At 43.6% G+C, this 22,235-nt stretch overlaps 1 protein-coding gene across 1 annotated transcript in view; it reads left to right on the top strand.

Annotated features, from left to right (window-relative positions):
• Window positions 1–22,235, top strand: part of LOC306940570 (nesprin-2-like) — a 161,129-nt gene that overhangs the window by 61,956 nt on the left and 76,938 nt on the right. The window contains exons 45-57 of the mRNA XM_079525668.1: window positions 346–507; window positions 3,488–3,688; window positions 6,510–6,611; window positions 6,857–7,051; window positions 8,338–8,508; window positions 9,860–10,009; window positions 11,247–11,455; window positions 14,756–14,888; window positions 15,378–15,551; window positions 18,031–18,180; window positions 20,151–20,321; window positions 21,179–21,334; window positions 21,451–21,621. Of these exons, the coding sequence (XP_079381794.1) occupies window positions 346–507; window positions 3,488–3,688; window positions 6,510–6,611; window positions 6,857–7,051; window positions 8,338–8,508; window positions 9,860–10,009; window positions 11,247–11,455; window positions 14,756–14,888; window positions 15,378–15,551; window positions 18,031–18,180; window positions 20,151–20,321; window positions 21,179–21,334; window positions 21,451–21,621 (2,145 nt within the window). The remainder of the gene's footprint in view (window positions 1–345; window positions 508–3,487; window positions 3,689–6,509; window positions 6,612–6,856; window positions 7,052–8,337; window positions 8,509–9,859; window positions 10,010–11,246; window positions 11,456–14,755; window positions 14,889–15,377; window positions 15,552–18,030; window positions 18,181–20,150; window positions 20,322–21,178; window positions 21,335–21,450; window positions 21,622–22,235) is intronic.

Raw genomic sequence — 22,235 nt, forward strand, 5'->3', positions numbered from 1 at the left:
GATTCACCATGTTAATGATATAGTAAAATGTTGAAAATGAGTGGAATGCCCCTTTAATATCTCTCCTTGTGTAGCTGTTTTCTCATAATAACTGTGCTATTCAAAAGCTATTCACTGTAAGAGGCCATTCATACCATGGTTAATTTTTAATGAACTCCCGAAGCCCACGTCTAAACGCCGTGCTTGTAAAGGAGCTGAGTCAAGTACCCAGCTACTTCCATCTAAACAGACTTGCTTAATTTATTGCTTAATGCTGTATGTTTATCCAGCAGTTAAAAACACACACAAGTGAAGTTGTTTATAGCAATAGCAGCAATAATATCCCATGTGTGGAACATCCTATAGGTCAGCGGTGCAGACAGTTCCCATGGTCCGGGGGAGAAGGAGGTGTACCTGGCTCTGCGCAGGGTGCTGCTCTGTCTGGACAGGATCACAGACTTCCTGCTGACTCCTGTGGGGGGCGCTGTTGCGCCCCATGACTACCAGCTGAGATCACTGCAGCAGGAGGTAAACCAAGCGGGATTCTATTCTACGTCCGAGCATATAGACATGGTAATTGGTAACGCCCCGCCTGCCTCTGATTGGCCTACCGACACTGCCCGTCTTGACTGTCAGAGAATGACAGCTTGGCACATGCGACAGAATGCAGCCATAGCTTGTAACTAACTTTTAACTTTAGAAGAGGCAAACTAATATTGTTTATGCGGTTTGTTTCGATTGAATAATTGATTGAACACGTACGCCGTAATATGATTTGATTTGGGTGTGTTCTAAATAAAGTGTTAGTGTTGATTATCGTGTATTAATTATCGGCGTTTCCATGTCTATGCTCGGACGTAGAATAATATCACGCGTAAACGAAGCATGTGTCCATGTGCCTTGTCGAGCCATGAGGCCAGGAGCCTATGACTTGTCCCGCCGGCCGGGTATCGAACCCCGACCTCCCAGTCTCAGCTACTAACCACAAGGCCACTGAGCTGGTCCATGTACCTCGCCTGTATTCCTGCAGCAATTGTTTAGTGTTTATTTGTACAACAGAATATCACCTACAGTATGAATCTGCAAGGTTAATAACAAAGTGCGTCTTGTAGTTTCGTTTCATGTAAGATATTTTAGTAGACATCATGGAGGAGGTTCTCACGTGAGGCACATGAAGGATGTTGTGCGTCGTGAGGGGGGGAGGAATGCGTGAAGTGCGCGAGGAAGAGCTCCCAAAAACCTAGGGGATAGAACTCGGTTCCAGCTTGTGTTTTGCTTTTATTTATCCATTCCTGTCACTGGTTCTTCTGCAGTCTAGGATTCATGAAGTGTCTTTGGCGTGTCTTATGGTGTGTTGTAATATAGATACCCTGTTTGTGTTATGGGAGGTTATCTTACAGTATGTGTTTGTTTGATCCTTGCTCATGCCTGGACTTCACTTGGAGCCACTTCACCACATAACTATTGCATCCCTATTCTGGGGTACACATTCATCCCTATTCTGGGGTATACATTCATCCCTATTCTGGGGTATACATTCATCCCTATTCTGGGGTATACATTCATCCCTATTCTGGGGTATACATTCATCCCTATTCTGGGGTATACATTCATCCCTATTCTGGGGTATACATTCATCCCTATTCTGGGGTATACATTCATCCCTATTCTGGGGTATACATTCATCCCTATTCTGGGGTATACATTCATCCCTATTCTGGGGTATACATTCATCCCTATTCTGGGGTATACATTCATCCCTATTCTGGGGTATACATTCATCCCTATTCTGGGGTATACATTCATCCCTATTCTGGGGTATACATTCATCCCTATTCTGGGGTATACATTCATCCCTATTCTGGGGTATACATTCATCCCTATTCTGGGGTATACATTCATCCCTATTCTGGGGTATACATTCATCCCTATTCTGGGGTATACATTCATCCCTATTCTGGGGTATACATTCATCCCTATTCTGGGGTATACATTCATCCCTATTCTGGGGTATACATTCATCCCTATTCTGGGGTATACATTCATCCCTATTCTGGGGTATACATTCATCCCTATTCTGGGGTATACATTCATCCCTATTCTGGGGTATACATTCATCCCTATTCTGGGGTATACATTCATCCCTATTCTGGGGTATACATTCATCCCTATTCTGGGGTATACATTCATCCCTATTCTGGGGTATACATTCATCCCTATTCTGGGGTATACATTCATCCCTATTCTGGGGTAAACATTCATCCCTATTCTGGGGTATACATTCATCCCTATTCTGGGGTATACATTCATCCCTATTCTGGGGTATACATTCATCCCTATTCTGGGGTATACATTCATCCCTATTCTGGGGTATACATTCATCCCTATTCTGGGGTATACATTCATCCCTATTCTGGGGTATACATTCATCCCTATTCTGGGGTATACATTCATCCCTATTCTGGGGTATACATTCATCCCTATTCTGGGGTATACATTCATCCCTATTCTGGGGTATACATTCATCCCTATTCTGGGGTATACATTCATCCCTATTCTGGGGTATACATTCATCCCTATTCTGGGGTATACATTCATCCCTATTCTGGGGTATACATTCATCCCTATTCTGGGGTATACATTCATCCCTATTCTGGGGTATACATTCATCCCTATTCTGGGGTATACATTCATCCCTATTCTGGGGTATACATTCATCCCTATTCTGGGGTATACATTCATCCCTATTCTGGGGTATACATTCATCCCTATTCTGGGGTATACATTCATCCCTATTCTGGGGTATACATTCATCCCTATTCTGGGGTATACATTCATCCCTATTCTGGGGTAAACATTCATCGAAAATAGCTGATCTACTAGCATTGCGACATCAGTCAAATATGTTCGGTTGAATACCGGAGAACTCGCCAGTTTACCATGAAGTCGCCGCGGCGAACATTCTTCATCAATGTCTTCATCGTTGTATGCTATGCTAACATGCTGTCTTCATCAATGTCTTCATCGTTATGCTAACATGCTGTCTTCATCAGTGTTATATGTCAAACTCACAGATGTTATAGTTCATTTCCAAAGTGATCAAATTATTTTGTTCAATTAAATGGTCAGCTACTGTAGATGATGATAAAAAAGGTGAGTATGTGAATACCAATGATACTGTAAGTAGGCGTACCATTTCAGGAATTGTTTACTAATGAATTACATTGTTTCGGTACTTTGGTGTTTAAACTTTTAGCATTCCTACTTTCTCTAATGTTAACTCTAAACAACTATCCTCTCTCTCTCTCTCTCTCAATTCAATGCAATTTAAATGAAGGTGAAGTAAAACTAAAATGCACTAAATCGCGGCGAGTTGGTAAACTGGCGAGTTCTTCGGATAGCGTTCGGTTTAAGTAATTCAATAAAGGAATAAATCATGAAACATCAACAGGACAGTTAGTTGACGTTTCTTCTTCTTCTTTCGCCTCTTGTCCTACTTTCCCCAAAGTGTTTGTGGACGGAGCTTGAAACACTGGGTGAAACCCTGGGCAGAGTGGAGACAGAGATCAGACCTAGCGTGTTGGCAGAGGAGCCAGACGGCCTGCGTTGTTTGAGCTGCCTTCAACAATGTCTCCACACAGCCCAGGCGGTGCTCAACTCCTCCCGGAAGCACCTCCACACACAGCTGGGCCTCACACACCCATATCAGGTATAGGAAGCACCTCCACACACAGCTGGGCCTCACGCACCCATATCAGGTATAGGAAGCACCTCCACACACAGCTGGGCCTCACGCACCCATATCAGGTATAGGAAGCACCTCCACACACAGCTGGGCCTCACACACCCATATCAGGTATAGGAAGCACCTCCACACACAGCTGGGCCTCACACACCCATATCAGGTATAGGAACTACAACCTCCACACACAGCTGGGCCTCACGCACCCATATCAGGTATAGGAACTACAACCTCCACACACAGCTGGGCCTCACGCACCCATATCAGGTATAGGAACTACAACCTCCACACACAGCTGGGCCTCACACACCCATATCAGGTATAGGAACTACAACCTCCACACACAGCTGGGCCTCACACACCCATATCAGGTATAGGAAGCACCTCCACACACAGCTGGGCCTCACACACCCATATCAGGTATAGGAACTACAACACCCAGCTGGGCCTCACACACCCATATCAGGTATAGGAACTACAACACCCAGCTGGGCCTCACACACCCATATCAGGTATAGGAACTACAACACCCCCACACACAGCTGGGCCTCACACACCCATATCAGGTATAGGAACTACAACACCCCCACACACAGCTGGGCCTCACACACCCATATCAGGTATAGGAACTACAACACCCCCACACACAGCTGGGCCTCACACACCCATATCAGGTATAGGAACTACAACACCCCCACACACAGCTGGGCCTCACACACCCATATCAGGTATAGGAACTACAACCTCCACACACAGCTGGGCCTCACACACCCATATCAGGTATAGGAACTACAACCTCCACACACAGCTGGGCCTCACACACCCATATCAGGTATAGGAACTACAACCTCCACACACAGCTGGGCCTCACACACCCATATCAGGTATAGGAACTACAACCTCCACACACAGCTGGGCCTCACACACCCATATCAGGTATAGGAACTACAACCTCCACACACACCTGGGCCTCACACACCCATATCAGGTATAGGAACTACAACACACCCGGGCCTCACACACCCATATCAGGTATAGGAACTACAACACACCCGGGCCTCACACACCCATATCAGGTATAGGAACTACAACCTCCACACACACCTGGGCCTCACACACCCATATCAGGTATAGGAACTACAACACACCCGGGCCTCACACACCCATATCAGGTATAGGAACTACACCTGGGCCTCACACACCCATATCAGGTATAGGAACTACAACACACCTGGGCCTCACACACCCATATCAGGTATAGGAACTACAACACACCTGGGCCTCACACACCCATATCAGGTATAGGAACTACACCTGGGCCTCACACACCCATATCAGGTATAGGAACTACACATGGGCCTCACACACCCATATCAGGTATAGGAACTACAACCTTCACACACAACTGGGCCTCACACACCCATATCAGGTATAGGAACTACAACCTCCACACACACCTGGGCCTCACACACCCATATCAGGTATAGGAACTACACCTGGGCCTCACACACCCATATCAGGTATAGGAACTACACCTGGGCCTCACACACCAATATCAGGTATAGGAACTACACCTGGGCCTCACACACCAATATCAGGTATAGGAACTACACCTGGGCCTCACACACCAATATCAGGTATAGGAACTACACCTGGGCCTCACACACCAATATCAGGTATAGGAACTACACCTGGGCCTCACACACCCATATCAGGTATAGGAACTACACCTGGGCCTCACACACCCATATCAGGTATAGGAACTACACCTGGGCCTCACACACCCATATCAGGTATAGTAACTACACCTGGGCCTCACACACCAATATCAGGTATAGGAACTACACCTGGGCCTCACACACCCATATCAGGTATAGGAACTACACCTGGGCCTCACACACCCATATCAGGTATAGGAACTACACCTGGGCCTCACACACCAATATCAGGTATAGGAACTACACCTGGGCCTCACACACCCATATCAGGTATAGGAACTACACCTGGGCCTCACACACCCATATCAGGTATAGGAACTACACCTGGGCCTCACACACCCATATCAGGTATAGGAACTACACCTGGGCCTCACACACCCATATCAGGTATAGGAACTACATACACCTGGGCCTCACACACCAATATCAGATATAGGAACTACACCTGGGCCTCACACACCCATATCAGGTATAGGAACTACAACACTGAGTCTCTTCTCAACCTGTAATCATCATACATTCATAATCATCATAATTACAGGTGGTCCAGGAATGTAATAGCTGGCCTACAAGCTCACAAGGCGTCACGCTGTGATCTGTTGTCAGCTTGTAGATCAGCTCATCAATAGACAGCTAGTATTGTTCTTCTGGATGAGTTTTTTCCCATATTGGACTGGGATTGATCTTTGGCTAACAAAACTTTATTGGGCCTTTATTTATAAACAAAGCTTGAGTACCAACTGTTTCCACATCCACTAACTTCGGTAGAGCTGTAAGATTTATAATAATAATAAACAATTTTAGAAATTCATTTTTTATGTTCATTGTAAAGTATGCTTCAAATGTGTAAACCAAAATCAAATCCAAAATCTCTCTGTTGCAGGCCCATTTATTGTGTGCAATTTCATTAAATAATAATTAAGTTGGAATTCCATTGTCATTTCACATTACATTTTGTAAAGAAAACATATTTATTACATTACAATACATTACATTACATAACCCACAATATACAGCATCTAAACCAACACAGAAAGGCATTTTACATTCAGGACATGTTCTTCATGCAGGCTGGACTGGAGCACGTGAAGAGACAGGTGTGTGTTTTTGAACACATGGACCTCGGACAGACAGATTTAATGAAAGCCATAAAGGAAAGCCCTAATTCGGAGGTAAGCAAAGCAACCATCACGTGGCGAGCGAGCGTGTGTGTGTGCGTGCGTGCGTGCGTGCGTGCGTGCGTGCGTGCGTGTGCGCACGTGCATCTTTTAAATAATCTTTTCCTTAAGTTTTGCCTTGATAGGAGCTGACGTTAGTGTAACCCAGGTTATGCGAATAACAATAAGAATGACATACTGTACAAAGTAGAAAACCACCCATTATACACATGAAGTATTTTGTTTTCGCTTCCTGACAGTATGTGTCAAGTATCCATCATGTGAGAGAGTCTCCCAAGGAGAGAGCCCAGCTGCAGCAGAGTTCCAGGGCCTTGATCCAGGGCCTCGCTAGCCTTTTGGATCTGGGCGAGGAGAGCTTAAGCACGTACACCGCGAAGCAGGCCAGAGTGCTTCCCAGCCCCAGCCAAGTACAACCCTTCCTCTGCAGACACCAGGTATGCAACTGTCTCCTTTGTGCTAAATCCGTGGAATAAATTAAGTGTCTGGTGACCTTTTATTGTTGTAACTGGATTGCGTTGCATTAACCACATTATCCCTGGTGTCCCAATTTGTGTGGGAAAATAAAGAAAGAAAGAAAAAGAAGAGCAGTGCATTGCAAGCTTGTATATCAGCTATTTTCGGTATTTGTCATACAATGAAGTAGATAGGTGTGTAACAGTACGTTTTAACAGCGGGCGACAGCCAGACGAATTTTCCGGAAGTGCATTATTAGTCAATGGGACCCGGAGACTACCGGCGATAGAGGCGATAGCAGGGGAACAGGCGATGGTCGAAACGTGGGCGGAGGAACGTCGGCCGAAAAGATAAAAATAATTCATCTTTTGGGCGACAGTGGGTGATTGGGCGATAGCCAATGAAATTCAAGCGACGCTCGCCGTTGGTCTCCCGCTGTTAAAATGTACTGTTAGGGTTTGCATGGTTTATTTTTTATTTTTTTTGTCATCAAAGTTTTTTAATGATTTTACAATAAAGCATACAAAATACACATGACTTACACAAAAGAAAGAGACAAGAAAAACAAACAAAAAAACCCAAAACAAAACAACTAGCAGTCAAAAAAGAAAAACCCCAATGGACAACACCCCTCCACATTCTGTTGTTGACAATAGTGATTATATCTGTAATGTATTACCAATTACAAATTGTTAATGCAACCATCCTTTAATATACAAATAAAAGTAGTCCCATATTTCATGGAACTTCCCTTTGACATTGTTCCTCCTGGCAATTGAGTATTCGAAGGATGCAGTTTCCGTCAAAAGTTGGGTCCAGTCTGTGATCTCTGGCGTAACAGAGCACTTCCAGTTTCTCAAAATCAACCTGGCTGCAGTAATAAGACCTGCAGTCACTAATGCATGTTGTGCCTTGGTGACCCCCTGTGGCAGCACTGTGCGATCACCCAAGAGACATAACCTCGGGCATTCTGGTAGTATTAGCCCCATCCAGTCTCCAAGTTTCCCCAGTACCTCTTTCCAGAATGGTATAACCACAGGACATTCCCAAAAAGCATGTAAAAATGTACCATTTTCTCCTTTACATTTCCAACACCGTTTGTCTTCCACCAAGCCCATCCTAAACAGTTTGGGTTTGCATGGTTTAGAAATGCATGTACGAAACAATTTTCAAAACACAACACAGAAACTCTCAATTGACCTATAGCCATGTTCTGGCGCTTCTTACCAACCACTGTCCTATACTCCCACAACTTCGGACAACCCAGAAGTTGTTCCAGGTCCTTGGATCCCAAGCGGCGTTCCTCCGGCATCTGTTCCAGCAGCAGCCGGGGGCGCTAGAGAGTCTGGAGGCCGAGCGCATCCAGCTAGAGCACAGGATCAACGCTCTGAACCAAGACGTTCTGCAACATGAAGTAGCCTCTCAGACCAGGCTTCAGGTGGGCCATGTCAACTGTGCATATTTTGTTTATGTAGATTATTTTAGATGTGCTGTGCCAAGAAGTTTTCCTTTTTGTCTGTACAATACTTCTTCAGTTGAAGCACTTAAAGGGATAGTTCAGATTTTTTGAACTTAAGTTGTATGAAATAATTGCCATTAATATAGTGGTTGCAACTGTATTAATTGATTGCCCGAGTCCTGTGGTGGGAGTTCTGCTCTGGTTTTGGTGAAATATCAAGTAGTTCCGGTCATTTTGTGGGGGGCACTGGGGGCCACGCAGTAAAAGTAAATTAATCCACAAAACTAACGTCATTTGTATTGTTGACCTATTTCTAAAATATTAGTGCAACTTCCGTTCTTTTTTTACCCCTCTATCACACAGAACTATGTTTTTTGTGTCCATATCACTACGCCCAAAAAATAGTTCTATGTGATAGAGGGGTCAAAGTTGAACGAAAGTCGCGCTAATATTTTAGAAATAGGTCAACAATACAAATTACGTTTGTTTTGTGGATTAATTTACTTTTACTGCGTGGCCCCAGTGCCCCCCACAAAATGACCGGAACTACTTAATATTGACCAAAACCAGAGCAGAACTCCCACCATGGGACTCGGGCAATCAATTAATGCAGTTGCAACCACTATATTAATGGCAAGTATTTCATACAACTTAAGTTCAAAAAATCTGAACTATCCCTTTAACTCTACTCAAGACTCGAGTAGAGGACAAGAAGTCATTTTCTTTTGCATTCCCCTCCTATTTTTAACTTTATTTGAAAATGTTCTGTACTAAAGTGATGTGGGGTGTGCTGACCCCTTCTGCCTGCCTGTTGTCAATTGTGTATCATGTGTTGGAATGTGTTTGTGGAGAAATCATCCTTTTCAAAGAGATGTTTTACAGTGAAAATGAGGTCCAGATTTGAAAAAAATGAACTTAAATCACAAAAAAGGACCTGAGGCCGATTCTACAAATGCCTTCCAAACTTCTAAACACTTTTCAAAAATGTTAAAAAATAGCAGATCTCGCATCACGGCACAAAGTGACCCGCGGTGAGCTTGTATATCTGCTATTTCTTAATACATAGGCAACGCTAAAATCTAAAATTGGACAGATGCAGCAACAAAGCAGCAAGTAAAGTAAAATTCCTGTATTAAAAATTGTACTACAAAAGTATTGTCATCAAAATACTGTAGTACCAAAGTACCAATTTCAATTTACATTTTTGTCAATGTGTCAAACATTGCACCACTGGCATAACGTTATCATTCATACTGAACAGTGCAAACGTTTCCTCTTGGGATGACATGAGCATAATGTTGTTTTTGGGGGGGTGCTGCATGGTGTGTAGGAGTGGAGCCAGTGGGAGAGGGACTGTGGCCAACTGGGCCAACTGCTGGATCAGTTGGAGACCCTAGTCAGCGGCAGAGAGCCCGAAGGAGACGACCATGACGACGTCTGTCCCCAAGAACAAACACAGGAGAGACTGGATACCTGCCAGGTTAGCCTGCTTTTTGTTTCCCCCTAGTTTCTGTTTGGCAAATCCCACGTCTTTTTGGAGTCATTTTTCCCTTCTGAATTCAAGACTCAGAAGACTGGCTTCCTTATAGAGACGGATGTTTTGTTTACAAACATTGAGACTGCAAAGACATGGTTTCATGTAATCAATTTCCAACAGATCAACAAATCTGTTGTTTTGGGGAGCGCTGGTTTCAGTTCATTCAACCTCCTCTTGGCTGGTGAGACGCTCCTATCGAGACATATACAGTATACTTCACCCCACAACAGTATCACGCGCCAAGAACAGCTGACAACACATCACATCACATCAAGCTCACATCGCGTTGCAGATGTGACTGTTGCGAGCTTGGAGGTCTGCTGTTCTTGGCCGTTCTCTGCGTGCAACACCTTCGCACAGTGGAGCATGAATTAGATTTAAGGGGACCTGCGGCCCTGCGCGATCAAGCTGACTCTGGTGCCGTGATCGTAGAGAGCGCTCCCTCTGCGCCTGGAGGTGGGGTTTTGGGGACAACTGCTTTGAGAATCGCTATAATTGTTTACACACAACATTAAACCAATGTGTATTTCAAGAGTGAGAGATGACTGTAAACATCAATCCTAAACTTTCTTCCTCGACACTGTGAGGAAAACGGCATCTGAAAGTTTGATGGGATGCATTTTTACCTGTGAGTGCAGTGACCACTTTTACATTTCATCTGATGATCGGTTTGGCCCCATTTGGCGCATACTGATTCTTATTATCAGTGTGAAGTTGTTTGGAAATGAGTCTATGAACAATCTATACTTGGGGAACAATTTTCCCTATACTGTACTGTACTTGAACAAACTGCCTTATACTTGTGTTAACAACCGATAGGTTGTTCCGTATAACAAGGATACAAGAATGAAATAAAGGTGTCAAAAATATAATCTAATTATATTATATATATTATAAAGTCTAATTAGATGACATTGAGACAAAGACATTTTGAGAGTAAATAAATAAATGGCAAATGGTGCATTTATATAGCGCCTTTATCCAAGGCGCTTTACATAGATTGTGCAGGCACCAACCTGCACATCGGGAGCAGGGATTCAGACACTTTGACACTGACTCCTGGGGGATGCTCGGGATCGAACTGTGACGATCCCATCCGGTCACTCTACCCCTGAGCCACTGCCGCGCGGCCTGAGTAATATTCCTTCGTAATATATCCCTGCTTCTCTGTGTCCCTTAGCGAGTGCTGAGCCAGCTCCAGCAGAGCAGAGATGTGTTAGGCCTGCTCCTGGACCAGGGCGACGGGCTGCAGTGCGGTGGTGACGCAGGAGGATGCAGTACCTCGGTCACACAGGCAGGAGGAGCTCTGGAGCTACGGTGGCGCAGCCTCCACAGGAGGACGGAGCACAAGATCAGGCGCTGCCAAGACCTCCGGGAGAGCTGGTCCAGGTAGGGCACTTCTCAGACCTTTACAGCAGTGGTTCCCAAAGTGGGGTCCGGGGACCCCCAGGGAGTTCCAGGGGGTCCTCAGCTAAATGATAGTTTGGAACCAAACTATCAGAGTTAAATTAACATTGGTTTTACAATATAAATTGGGGGTCTCAGTGATAAAAATGCCATTAAATGGGGGTCCGTAGCCTAATGCATATGAAACTGGGGGTCCTGGAAAATTAAACGGGTTGAGAATCACTGCTATAGAGCCGTACACATCTTCTCTTAGGGGGGTCCCTGCCGTATCTTTTCAAATGGGGGTCTGTGGGCTAATTAGTGTCAATTTGGGGGTCCTTGACATGAAATAGTTTGGGAACCACTGCTTTACAACCAGTGGTCCTTAACCCATTTTGGGCGGGAACCCCTTTTGGTGTTTCAAGCATTCCGTTATACTTTAGCTATTGAAAAATAGCAGATCTACAAGCTCATAGCGCGCCACCGAGTGGCGCGCTATGAACTTGTAGGTCTGCTATTTTTGAAAAATCGTAAAAATGCGGCACAAATCTTTGAATAGGTATATATTCTTTCAGAGAAAACCCAGCTAAATGAGGGAGAGTTGGTAAATCAAATGGAACCTATAATAGATCTTTAACTCTTGAGAGCGTAAAATGAAACGGCTCCATTTGGTTTAATTTTACGCTCTCAAGAGTTAAATTATTGCATATCTATCTATATTATCTGCATTACTTAATTTACAAGACGTCGACACAGTTAGAGATTGTAGAGAAGAATTGTTATTTTGATCACCACATCAATACGGCATGTAATCGTGGACACAATCTTAGCTAACAACAAAATATTAAAAGTTTTGGGACTGAGAGCCTAAATCTCATCAAATGGTAGTCCATCCGTACGTGGCTCAAAATGCAGAATAAATAATGGTCCTTGATATGAAAAGGGTTGAAAAAAACCCCACTGCTCTACAGTTACACACCTGTAAAGGTTTGGTCCTTTTCAAAATATTTTTATTGTAATTTCAATAATATAAATCTCAGGAATCACAGGGCACACATAATGAAAAGAGTATTATTGCGCAAATCATGCCCCTTCAAGACAAAAGAACAAACATTTCCTCCCCTTCAAGTCCCAATTTAGTAAAGCCAATTCCCCAGCCTCTCTACGAGTACTCCGTCTCTGCTAACCCCCACAATCAGTCATTGGGTGGGTGAAGAAAGCCTCGAAAGCCGTCAAGTCAGGTTTGGTCCATTTTGAACCCCCCTACAGGGTACCCCTGGTGGTCCCTGGACCCCACTTTGAGAACAACAGAGGGCGGACAATAGAAAGCATTCCACATTTGCAACTACAGCAGGCAAAAACCAAATAGAAGTTATTTTCTTTTGATAATGAGATCATAAAACTGTACAATATAGCAATGAATATGTGTGGTCAGTGAAATGGACAAACGTGTGTTATTTGTACAACAGTTGATCACAGGCTGAAATTGATGCCTTTCAATAATAGACAGTTACTGTACTACCGTATATCAAGTGCACAGCACAAGATATGAGAGTGAGAAAGCACATTTAAAATAAAAAAAGTTATTACAGTACTTTTGATATTTCAACTAGCGATGTCCCGGTCGCGTTTTTTTTTTGCTCCCAATCTGATTCCGATCATTTGATCTGCGGATACCGATTTTTCCCAATCCGATATTTATATTTTTATAGAACACGTATGCCATATCACAATAGTACAATATCCAAAATCACAGACAATATCCAGTCTAATATCATGATATGGATATAATATTGATACTAGGGATGTCCCGATCATGTTTTTTTTTGCTCCCAATCCAATTCTGATCATTTGAAAATGACGTGATCGGCCCCGATTTCCGATCATTTGAAAATGACGTGATCGGCCCCGATTTCCGATCCCGTGATCGGATTGCGACAACCCCAATTTCAACATAGGAACAGAGAAAGTGATTAGACCTTGTTTCTGAAAAACCTTATGTTTCTGTATCAGTGGTGCTCAATATTTCATATCAAGGACCCCAAAAATTATATGTAATATGCCTCCGCCACCCCCATCTGAAAATATGTTGTTCCAGGGACCTCCCAGAAGCAAAGATTTGAGTTAAAATGTTCACTCTGTAATAATATATATTCAAAGATTTGAGGCACATTTTCAAGAATTTTCAAAAATAGCAGATCTACAAGCTCATAGCGCGGCACTCGGTGCCGCGCTATGAGCTTGTAGATCTGCTATTTTTTAATAGCTAAAGTATAACATAATGCTTAAAACACCAAAAGGGGTTCCCGCCCTAAAATGGGTTAATTACCATGTGTAAATTAGGTGTAAATGATGACTTTACTGTATTATATATATATGTATATATAGCATCAGCAGTTTAGTAAGTTTTATCCCATCTGTAGCAATATGCCAGTGAGTATAACATCTCCTGGCAAAATCCCTTCTTTTTTTTTTTACGATCTGTGGAAATAAATATTTTCCAGTTCATTCAGTTTGAGCTCTGCAGAAGTCATTGCAAGAGGAGGGGAATGCAAAACTAGAGTTATGCGGGCGGAAGTCAGTTCCGCAGACCCACATCATTATTAATTTTAGACTAGTCTAAAAATCATCTGCAGCAAATTGTTATCTACAAAAACATCATCATTTCAGTGCTGTTTGTTGGGTAGGAAATTAGTTTTTCCACGTATTAATGCCCTATTTTCACAGGTGGAAAGTACAGTAAGTACATTACTCAAGTAGTTACTTGGTTGTTCCCATTTTAACCCATTTTGACCTGAGATCAGATTCTAAAAAATGTCTTCTACATCCCGACAGTTTTCTGAAAAAGCTATGTTTCTATGTCAGTGGTTCTTCGATTTTTCAAAAATAGCAGAAAGCGCGCCACTCGGTGGCGCGCTTTCTGCTATAGATCTGCGCTTGTAGATCTGCTATTTTTCAATAGCTAAAGCATGACATAATGCTAACACCAAAAGGGGTTCCCGCCCAAAATGGGTTAAGTCAAAGTATAAGTAAAACATCCGAATACTTCTTCCACTGCTGCCTTTTTGTTTTTAACTTTTTACCTTGTCTGTGTCGCTTCTGACGAAAAACAAAACTACCCAGAGTCCATTAATTGGAAAATGAATGGACTCTGAAAATAACCCCACAGGTTATTTTCCCCCAAGTAACAGCCTTGGATTTGTAAAAATGCATTGTACCTGTTTTCTCTGTGTCCCGTTTCATTCTCTGACAGAGAATAAACAGTATTATATAATGCACCATCTCTCTCCCCGCACCTCATAGACACCAGAGAGACTCTGAGAGACTGAATGAATGGCTGTCGGAGGCCCACACCCGGCTGGAGACTCTGTCGGTAGAAGTTGACGGCACTACCCGGAATCAGGAACATATTCCCAGCTGTGTCATTCAGCTCTTGGTAAGACGCAGAGGGAGCAGTTGATGACTGTATGGTCATACAGGGAGACTCTGTGAGTGTGATGAATGATGGCGCTGAAATACAAGAACCGAACCAAAGTGCTTTCTTGGAACAGTAAAGGCGGTAAGAGATATATATGCTGTGTAATATGAAATGACATAATACTGGAACGTAGTTAAATGCACACCGGCAAGGGACTCGAGCAAGCTGTTCGAAATTAATTACTGACGCTCTCGATGCAACAGATTTCTGTGGCTGAGGATTTTTACAACCTGATGTCTCATTTCAACCTGATGCTCTTTCACAAAGTGTTTCACAATGGTGGAAATCCCTCAAGATGCTTCTGTGTGTCCGTGCGTGTGTGTGCGTGTCCTCCAATAATTTGTTTGTTTTTTTTTATCATGGAAGTCAATAGGGCTCTGTTCAGGGTGAAACCTGTGAAGGTCATATTTCGAATCATTATGTCACATCTGTGCTGTGTTACGGCAGGATTTCTCTATGGAGGTGGAGGCCAGATCGGCCCAGAAGACATCTGTAGCCAGGGCAGGTACTCATCTGAACAAAGCCAACGGTTCTGAGATAAGCAATCGACTGGCCCTGATGGAGCTCAGCTGGAGCAAGCTCATATCTGGCCGGTCCAAAGCCCTGGACACACAGCAACAGGTACCATGAAGCAATCATAGAATCCTCATCATACACTGTTAATTTAACTCAACTAGAGGGAAAATAATGTATTCTGCAAATATCGCCATCAGAGTGAAAATTGCCTGGTCTTAATAATCCTATCATGAGGATAAAAAATATATTGCTGCAAGTTTAATATAATGGGACCATCCTACTATAAATGCGCTGTGTGTGTGTGTGTGTGTGTGTGTGTGTGTGTGTGTGTGTGTGTGTGTGTGTGTGTGTGTGTGTGTGTGTGTGTGTGTGTGTGTGTGTGTGTGTGTGTGTGTGTGTGTGTGTGTGTGTGTGTGTGTGTGTGTGTGTGTGTGTGTGTGTGTGTGTGTGTGTAATGCACGTAACTCGAGAACCGTTTCACCCACCGACTTCACATTCGACACACGCGTTCCACACCCCCACAGGGAGTCCAGTGCCCGGTATCGAGTCGGTCGGACCCACAGTTCTCTAGAACCACCACAAAAGGCTCTGGTGGTCAGGCTCTGCCAGTGGGCCTAATGAGGCCAACTCCTTTCACCTGGGCCAGGCTCTGCCATATGGCACGGGCATTAGTGCGATAATAAAATATTACTTTATTCTGGCTCATTCCGCCGAGTCTCGCCTCTCTCTCTCCCTCTCGCTCCCTCTCTGCCTGCCTGAGTGCCTGTGTGTCTGAACACGCGAGTCACGTACAACGCGGCAGCGGCGCGAAAAAAACAAAACGGATTTCAGCAACAATGAGCCGTGCACTAGAGTTTCCCTGGAGCGTGCCGTGCACTCAGCACGCATTTTAAGCATTAAACAGTAGCTGTAACACATTATAAAAGGATATGTGAATTTAATAACGTAAAAATTAAGTGAAAATAAAACAGAAAAATAAGAGTGTAAAATTTAAGTGCAGAAGAATCATCTCAATAAACACAGCAGCAGATTTTTCTTTATTAATTTTTTTCTTTCTTTTTTTTTTTTACTTTGATTTAAAAGAACCGAGTATTGTGAAATGAATTATTTTACAGGCAGGGAGCCAGTGTAAAGATCTAAGAACTGGAGCGATATGTTGCACTTTCTGCATACCGTCGTTTTTTGAACTGATGGAAACAAGCTGCTTTCTCTAGGTTCTAGGACAATAGAAAGTGGTGTAATACGTTGATGTAGCACAGCTACAGATCAATATCGTTGATGGAAAACTTAGCGAAGCTGCAAGTTCTTTGGCTCCGTAAATGAAAATTGTTATGTGAACGCTCGATTTTCAACCATAAATGGACAGAAGAAAATCCTCTTTAGTCTCTTGTCGTGTTGAAAGTTGAAGGAAACATACCAAACGTTTCTCCGGTTCACTTTGTTTCCCATTCATCACAAGTGATGCGAGCACATAATCTACAGCGTAGCAAATATGCATCGCCGTGTGCCATGTTCGAAAGAGATTCCTTTTGATGTCTGACTGTTAGCTGGCTGACTTTGAAGAGGCGTATTAAAGGAGGCAATATTTCCTCAGAAGATGCGGTTAGCAGTGTGACCAGGCACAACATTTAATGGTCTGTGTAACAGCATTACAATACATAGGCTACAGTAGTGTTACGTGCTTGGAAATCATGATTAACTAGAAAAAGTGCCACGTGGGGCACAGGTCTCCACCAGGGCAGGTCAGGTTGTGGCCTCCTGGTGGCGCTATAATAGGCCAATGTGAAAAGGGTGCCATTTATTCTTACGCCTTGGATGGCAATTGGATAATTTGAGGCATTTTGTGCCAAAAATGTGTTTTGCAAAAATCCACCTGTTGGTGGTGCTATAACAGGCCAATGTGAAAAGGGTGGGATATATTCCTCAGCCTAGTAGGAAAGTCTGAGAAAGATTTCACGTAAATTGCTCGGTGCGTTTATGATTTGAGGCCATTTTGTTCCAAAAATGTGTTTTGCAAAAATCCACCTGTTGGTGGTGCTATAACAGGGCAATGTGAAAAGGGTGGGATATATTCCTCAGCCTAGTAGGAAAGTCTGTGAAAGTTTGCACGTAAATTGCACGCTGCTTTCATGATTTGAGGCTTTTTGTTCAAAACGGGCCAATCCTGCCAACTTTGAAAGCCAATGTTAGCCAATTAGGATGGAATATGAAATATCGGACAGATCCATCTTGAACACATGACTATAGAGATGGTGTGTAATGATTTGCGGGATTTTTGGACAGAATCTGGAGGAGTAATTTCAAAAAAATTGTTTTTCTAAAGTCGGCCTCCTGGTGGCGCTATAACAGGCCGTTCTGTGACACAGTCACACACGGACACAGTCACACACACACACACACACACACACGGACGGAGTGCAAAACATACTCTCTCCCCATGCCTTTGGCCTGGTGGAGACAATTACTGGAATTTATGTATGTCCCTGCAGCACTGATACAGTACATGTGATGTATGGTATCTTTTCAAATATACATTTTAGAACATATTCATATTATAATGTATATGTATCTATCTGTACATCAGCTGTTGCTGGCAAGCTGGCCCCCGGTGGGGCTGTTGTCTGAGCTAGAGTCCTGGCTGAACAAGTTGAACGCCATGTTGAAACAGGAGAGAGAGACGGTCCTTGAAGCCAGAGATGCAGAGGGGTTGTTCCAAACCCTGCAGCACTGCCAGGTGATCCTGTCTCCATGCACTGCCCGTTGAATTGTTTGCTCCATCACTCTGCTTTTATGATCCAATAATAATGTACTTTCATTCAAATGATTTTCTTCCATGACTAGTTTCGTTTTTTAATGGCCACATAACTTCTTAAAGTAATTATGGACGACGGTTGGATGATTGCATCTTTAACCCATTTTGGGCGGGAAACCCTTTTGGTGTTTTAAGCTATTGAAAAATAGCAGATCTACAAGCTCAACACCAGAGGGAGTGCAACGAATCATGTTCAACCCAGATTCGGCACAAACAAGGGACTAAATTCTTTTCGCTCCTATGCCACCAAAATGTGGAACGCCCTACCAACAGTCATTAAGACATGCGAATCCCTTGACTCCTTCAAAACCGTTCTCAAAGGGCACCTACGGATGGCTGCAATTCGAAACTGGCCCCCGTAAAATCTGAATCCCCCCCCACCGCCCCCCCCCTTTTTCCCCTCACTTATGTTTCTTTTCCCTTTTTACCTCCATTATGATGAATTCCTGTACTGTTCTTTGTCTATATAGAAGTGTCTATTTGTACGTCTCTAAAATGTTTTGATGAATTGAACATGGTGGACCCTGTTGTAAACAAGTGTAATGCTTAATTGGGTCGTCCACTCACAGTTAACAGCCTTTGTATTGAGTTTGTGCTTGAAATGTACTGTAATTCTGCAAACTGTTAATACAATTTTCAATCAATCAATCAATCAATAGCGCGGCACAGAGTGTCGAGCTTGTAGATCTGCTATTTTTTTTTAAATCGTAAAAATCTTTGAATATATATTCTTTCAGAGCGAACGTTTTTAACTCAAAGCTTTGCTTCTGAGGGGTTCCTGGAATAACATATTTTCAGATGGGGGTCGGTGGCCAATTATATATAATTTTTGGGGTCCTTGACATGAAATATTGAGCACCACTGAAAAATAGGTAATTCAGAAAACTGTCGTGATTTAGAAGACATTTTTTTTTATTTCGACGTCGGGCCTAAATGGGTTAAATGTTATCGCATTACAACGTAATTCTCCTCTTAGCACTGTGGCTAAATTCCTACACGATTCTCGTTTAGTTTTACACTCAGTATTTTTACAGTTATCCGTCTATAAACTCATACAGTAGCTGTTAACATTAAGAAACATGGTAGCATTGCATGGGCCGTTTTGCATCCCATGGCTGTATGCGCAATTTCGGGTCAGAACAATTCTCTACATAATTGTGGGTTGGTGTGAGGACAGTCAGGACACCATACATTTTAAGCAGATTTTAAGTACCATATTATGGTTGGCTAATTTAGCCTAGTTCCCATATTTGTCTGTGGTTTTTACCATGGGTCCATGCAGTGGATCTACAGTGTGACCAATGAATCTCCTTCACAATGGGCATACGTACAGTATTGTAGGCAGATAGAAATACATATCCGAAGGCAGGGTTGGCGAAAGGACCTTTCTGTGTGGAGTTTGCATGTTCTCCCCGTGTCCCCTAGGGTAGGTACCCTCACAAAAACATGCAGTAATCCTGGTCTCTAAACTGCCTCCCCCTGGCCAGCCGGGGCGCCTGATGGAGGGGAAAGGAACTGGTTGGAATAACGTGTTCCTTCCACGCGCTACGTCCAACCAGGGAAACTCCCCCCTGTCAGGTGAAAAGGAGCAACTTGGACACTCAGGCATGAACGAAGCATGAGTTCAAGTCTGTTGCTCTCCCCATGTCCTCCATATATGGGGACTAGGTTGGCGGAGGGTGTGTAGAGCCCAGGGTCACATTAGATAATTGACACAGGGGTGAAAAATGGGTTACAAAATCGTGGGATAAAAATTATATAAAAAAAAAAAGATAGAAATACAGTTAGGTGATATCAGATGTTCACCCATGCTGCAGCCTAAAGTGTTTTGTGCTAGAGTTTGTAATTATTCCTATTTGTTAAAGCATGCAGATTGTCTTTTCTTTCTAAAGGAGATGAAGGCAGGCATGGCCAACGGGCAACTTGTTCTGGAGTACCTGTGCCAGTGTGGACCTCAGATGGCATTGGTAGATGGAATTAATACCGAACGCACACTTTATGCCGAGCGACTGGGCGACCTCCACTTGTGCTGGCAGGAATTACAAGCAGAGCTCGACTGCCAGGTACAGCTACTTACAAAATACAATTATAGTTACTACTCTACTATACCTATGGGTTTTTTGGAGTAGCTTTGGGATATTTCATTTGCTGCTAGAAATTATAATATTCACCATCATCATCATCATCATAATCATACTAAATAAAAATAATCTTAAGCCTGTTGCCACTGCACAGACCGAACTGAACTGTTTTAAATGGACTCTCTCATATAAATTGTTATCTTGACTCATGTTTATTACGCACTTTAGTTACATCGCATGCATTCTATTAATGCATTCTATTAATGCCACTGTCTAACCAGACAGTGGCCTTGTGGTTAGAGTGTCCGCCCTAAAACTGGGAGGTTGGGGTTTGATCCCCGGCCGGGTCATACCAAAGACAAATAAAAATGGGACCCAATGCCTCCCTGCTTGGCACTCAGCATCAAAAGGGTTGGATTGGGGGTCAAATCTACGAATCAAATGATTCCCGAGCGCGGCGCACGCTGCAGCTCACCGCTCCTTGGCTGCGCCTCAACTGCTCCAAGAGATGGGTCAAATGCGGAGAACAAATTTCACTGCGGTAACGTGTGTGACAAATCGTATGACTTTGACTTTGACTTTGATTCATTATGCACTGTCTCCTCCCCTGGCCTCTCTTTTATGATCTAATTCTCTTATCGATAACTGCATTGATGAGCCTGCACAATTAAGAATGTCACCCAACTTACTTTACTCGTAATGTGATGTGACAAAAAGATTGACTCTGATTCTAATGCACTTTATTATGTAGCACATTTTCTGAAACAGAGGTTTACAGTGTGCTGTGCTGTACATCCATCTGTTCCAAACTTTAATTCCTGTGAACTGCTTTTCTTCAGATACGCGAGGTGGAACAGATGCATCACACGTGCACAGACAGACAGCGGAGGCTGACTCGTCTCTGTGGCTGGGTGACACGGGAGACGGAAAGGCTGAACAAATGCCGCCATCCTGTCAGTCAAACTCTGGCACACAAGGCCCTGCTGGAGTGGGAGGTGCAGCATATTGTGTGTGTGTGTGTGCGTGTGTGCGTGTGCGTGTGCGTGCGTGCGTGCGCTCGCCCGCCCACTGTTGAGCTATGCTAAGCTGTATTGTGTCTGATTTCTCCCAGGCTAATGAGGAGAGAGCCAGGGAGGTGGCCGCGGCACTGCAGGGGTTGCACGCCACCCGTGTGGGGGTCCCGGGGGAGGGGAGCGGGGAGGGGGAGCACCACCCTAGTGATGCTGCCTTCACGAAGCAGATGGAGAGTGTCAGTCTGGCCTGCAGCACTCTGCAGCAGGAGGTAACTGACTCTTTTAGGTCTATAGGGAGATACAGTACATATATGAGACATTGAGGGCCTCTTGCACCTCTGTTGTTTATTTAGTGGTTTTACATAGACCGTAATGCTTAGCGGATCTCCATGATAATGCTATGTCTTCCAGAAGAATAACACCTTTTTTGGCAATAAACACCTTTCTTGCAATGCAATCTTAATAAAGCTAAACTTCAACATGGCTCAGAGACTACTGCTGCTAAGGATTATGATCTGTGTAAAAACACCCAATAGAGGGTATGCGCATTCATAAAGTGAGTGGCAAATCCAGGGGCAAAGTGAGTTTAACATATTGTATTGCAATCATATAGGACTTTTCTGTGTGGATGTATGGGCTGTCAAGGAGAAAGTAGTTTTTTTCCACTCAGTAGGCATTCCCGCGTAACGTCCGTGTATGATGATGATGTCACGTGCATACCTTCTATAGAATGAGACGTTTTGCTTTCAAGGTGATTTGCAACTGGCCTTTAAGACAATATCTGATGTTTGTTCATTGTGTTTGTCTGTTGTCTGGAGATGTATCATGGTAGCTTATGCTACTGCCATAGGAAAAGGCAAGACCACAGTAGCACCCCAAAAGT

The sequence above is a fragment of the Electrona antarctica genome (assembly GCF_951216825.1).
Source record: "Electrona antarctica genome assembly, chromosome: 17".
Classification (NCBI taxonomy): Eukaryota; Metazoa; Chordata; class Actinopteri; order Myctophiformes; family Myctophidae; genus Electrona; species Electrona antarctica.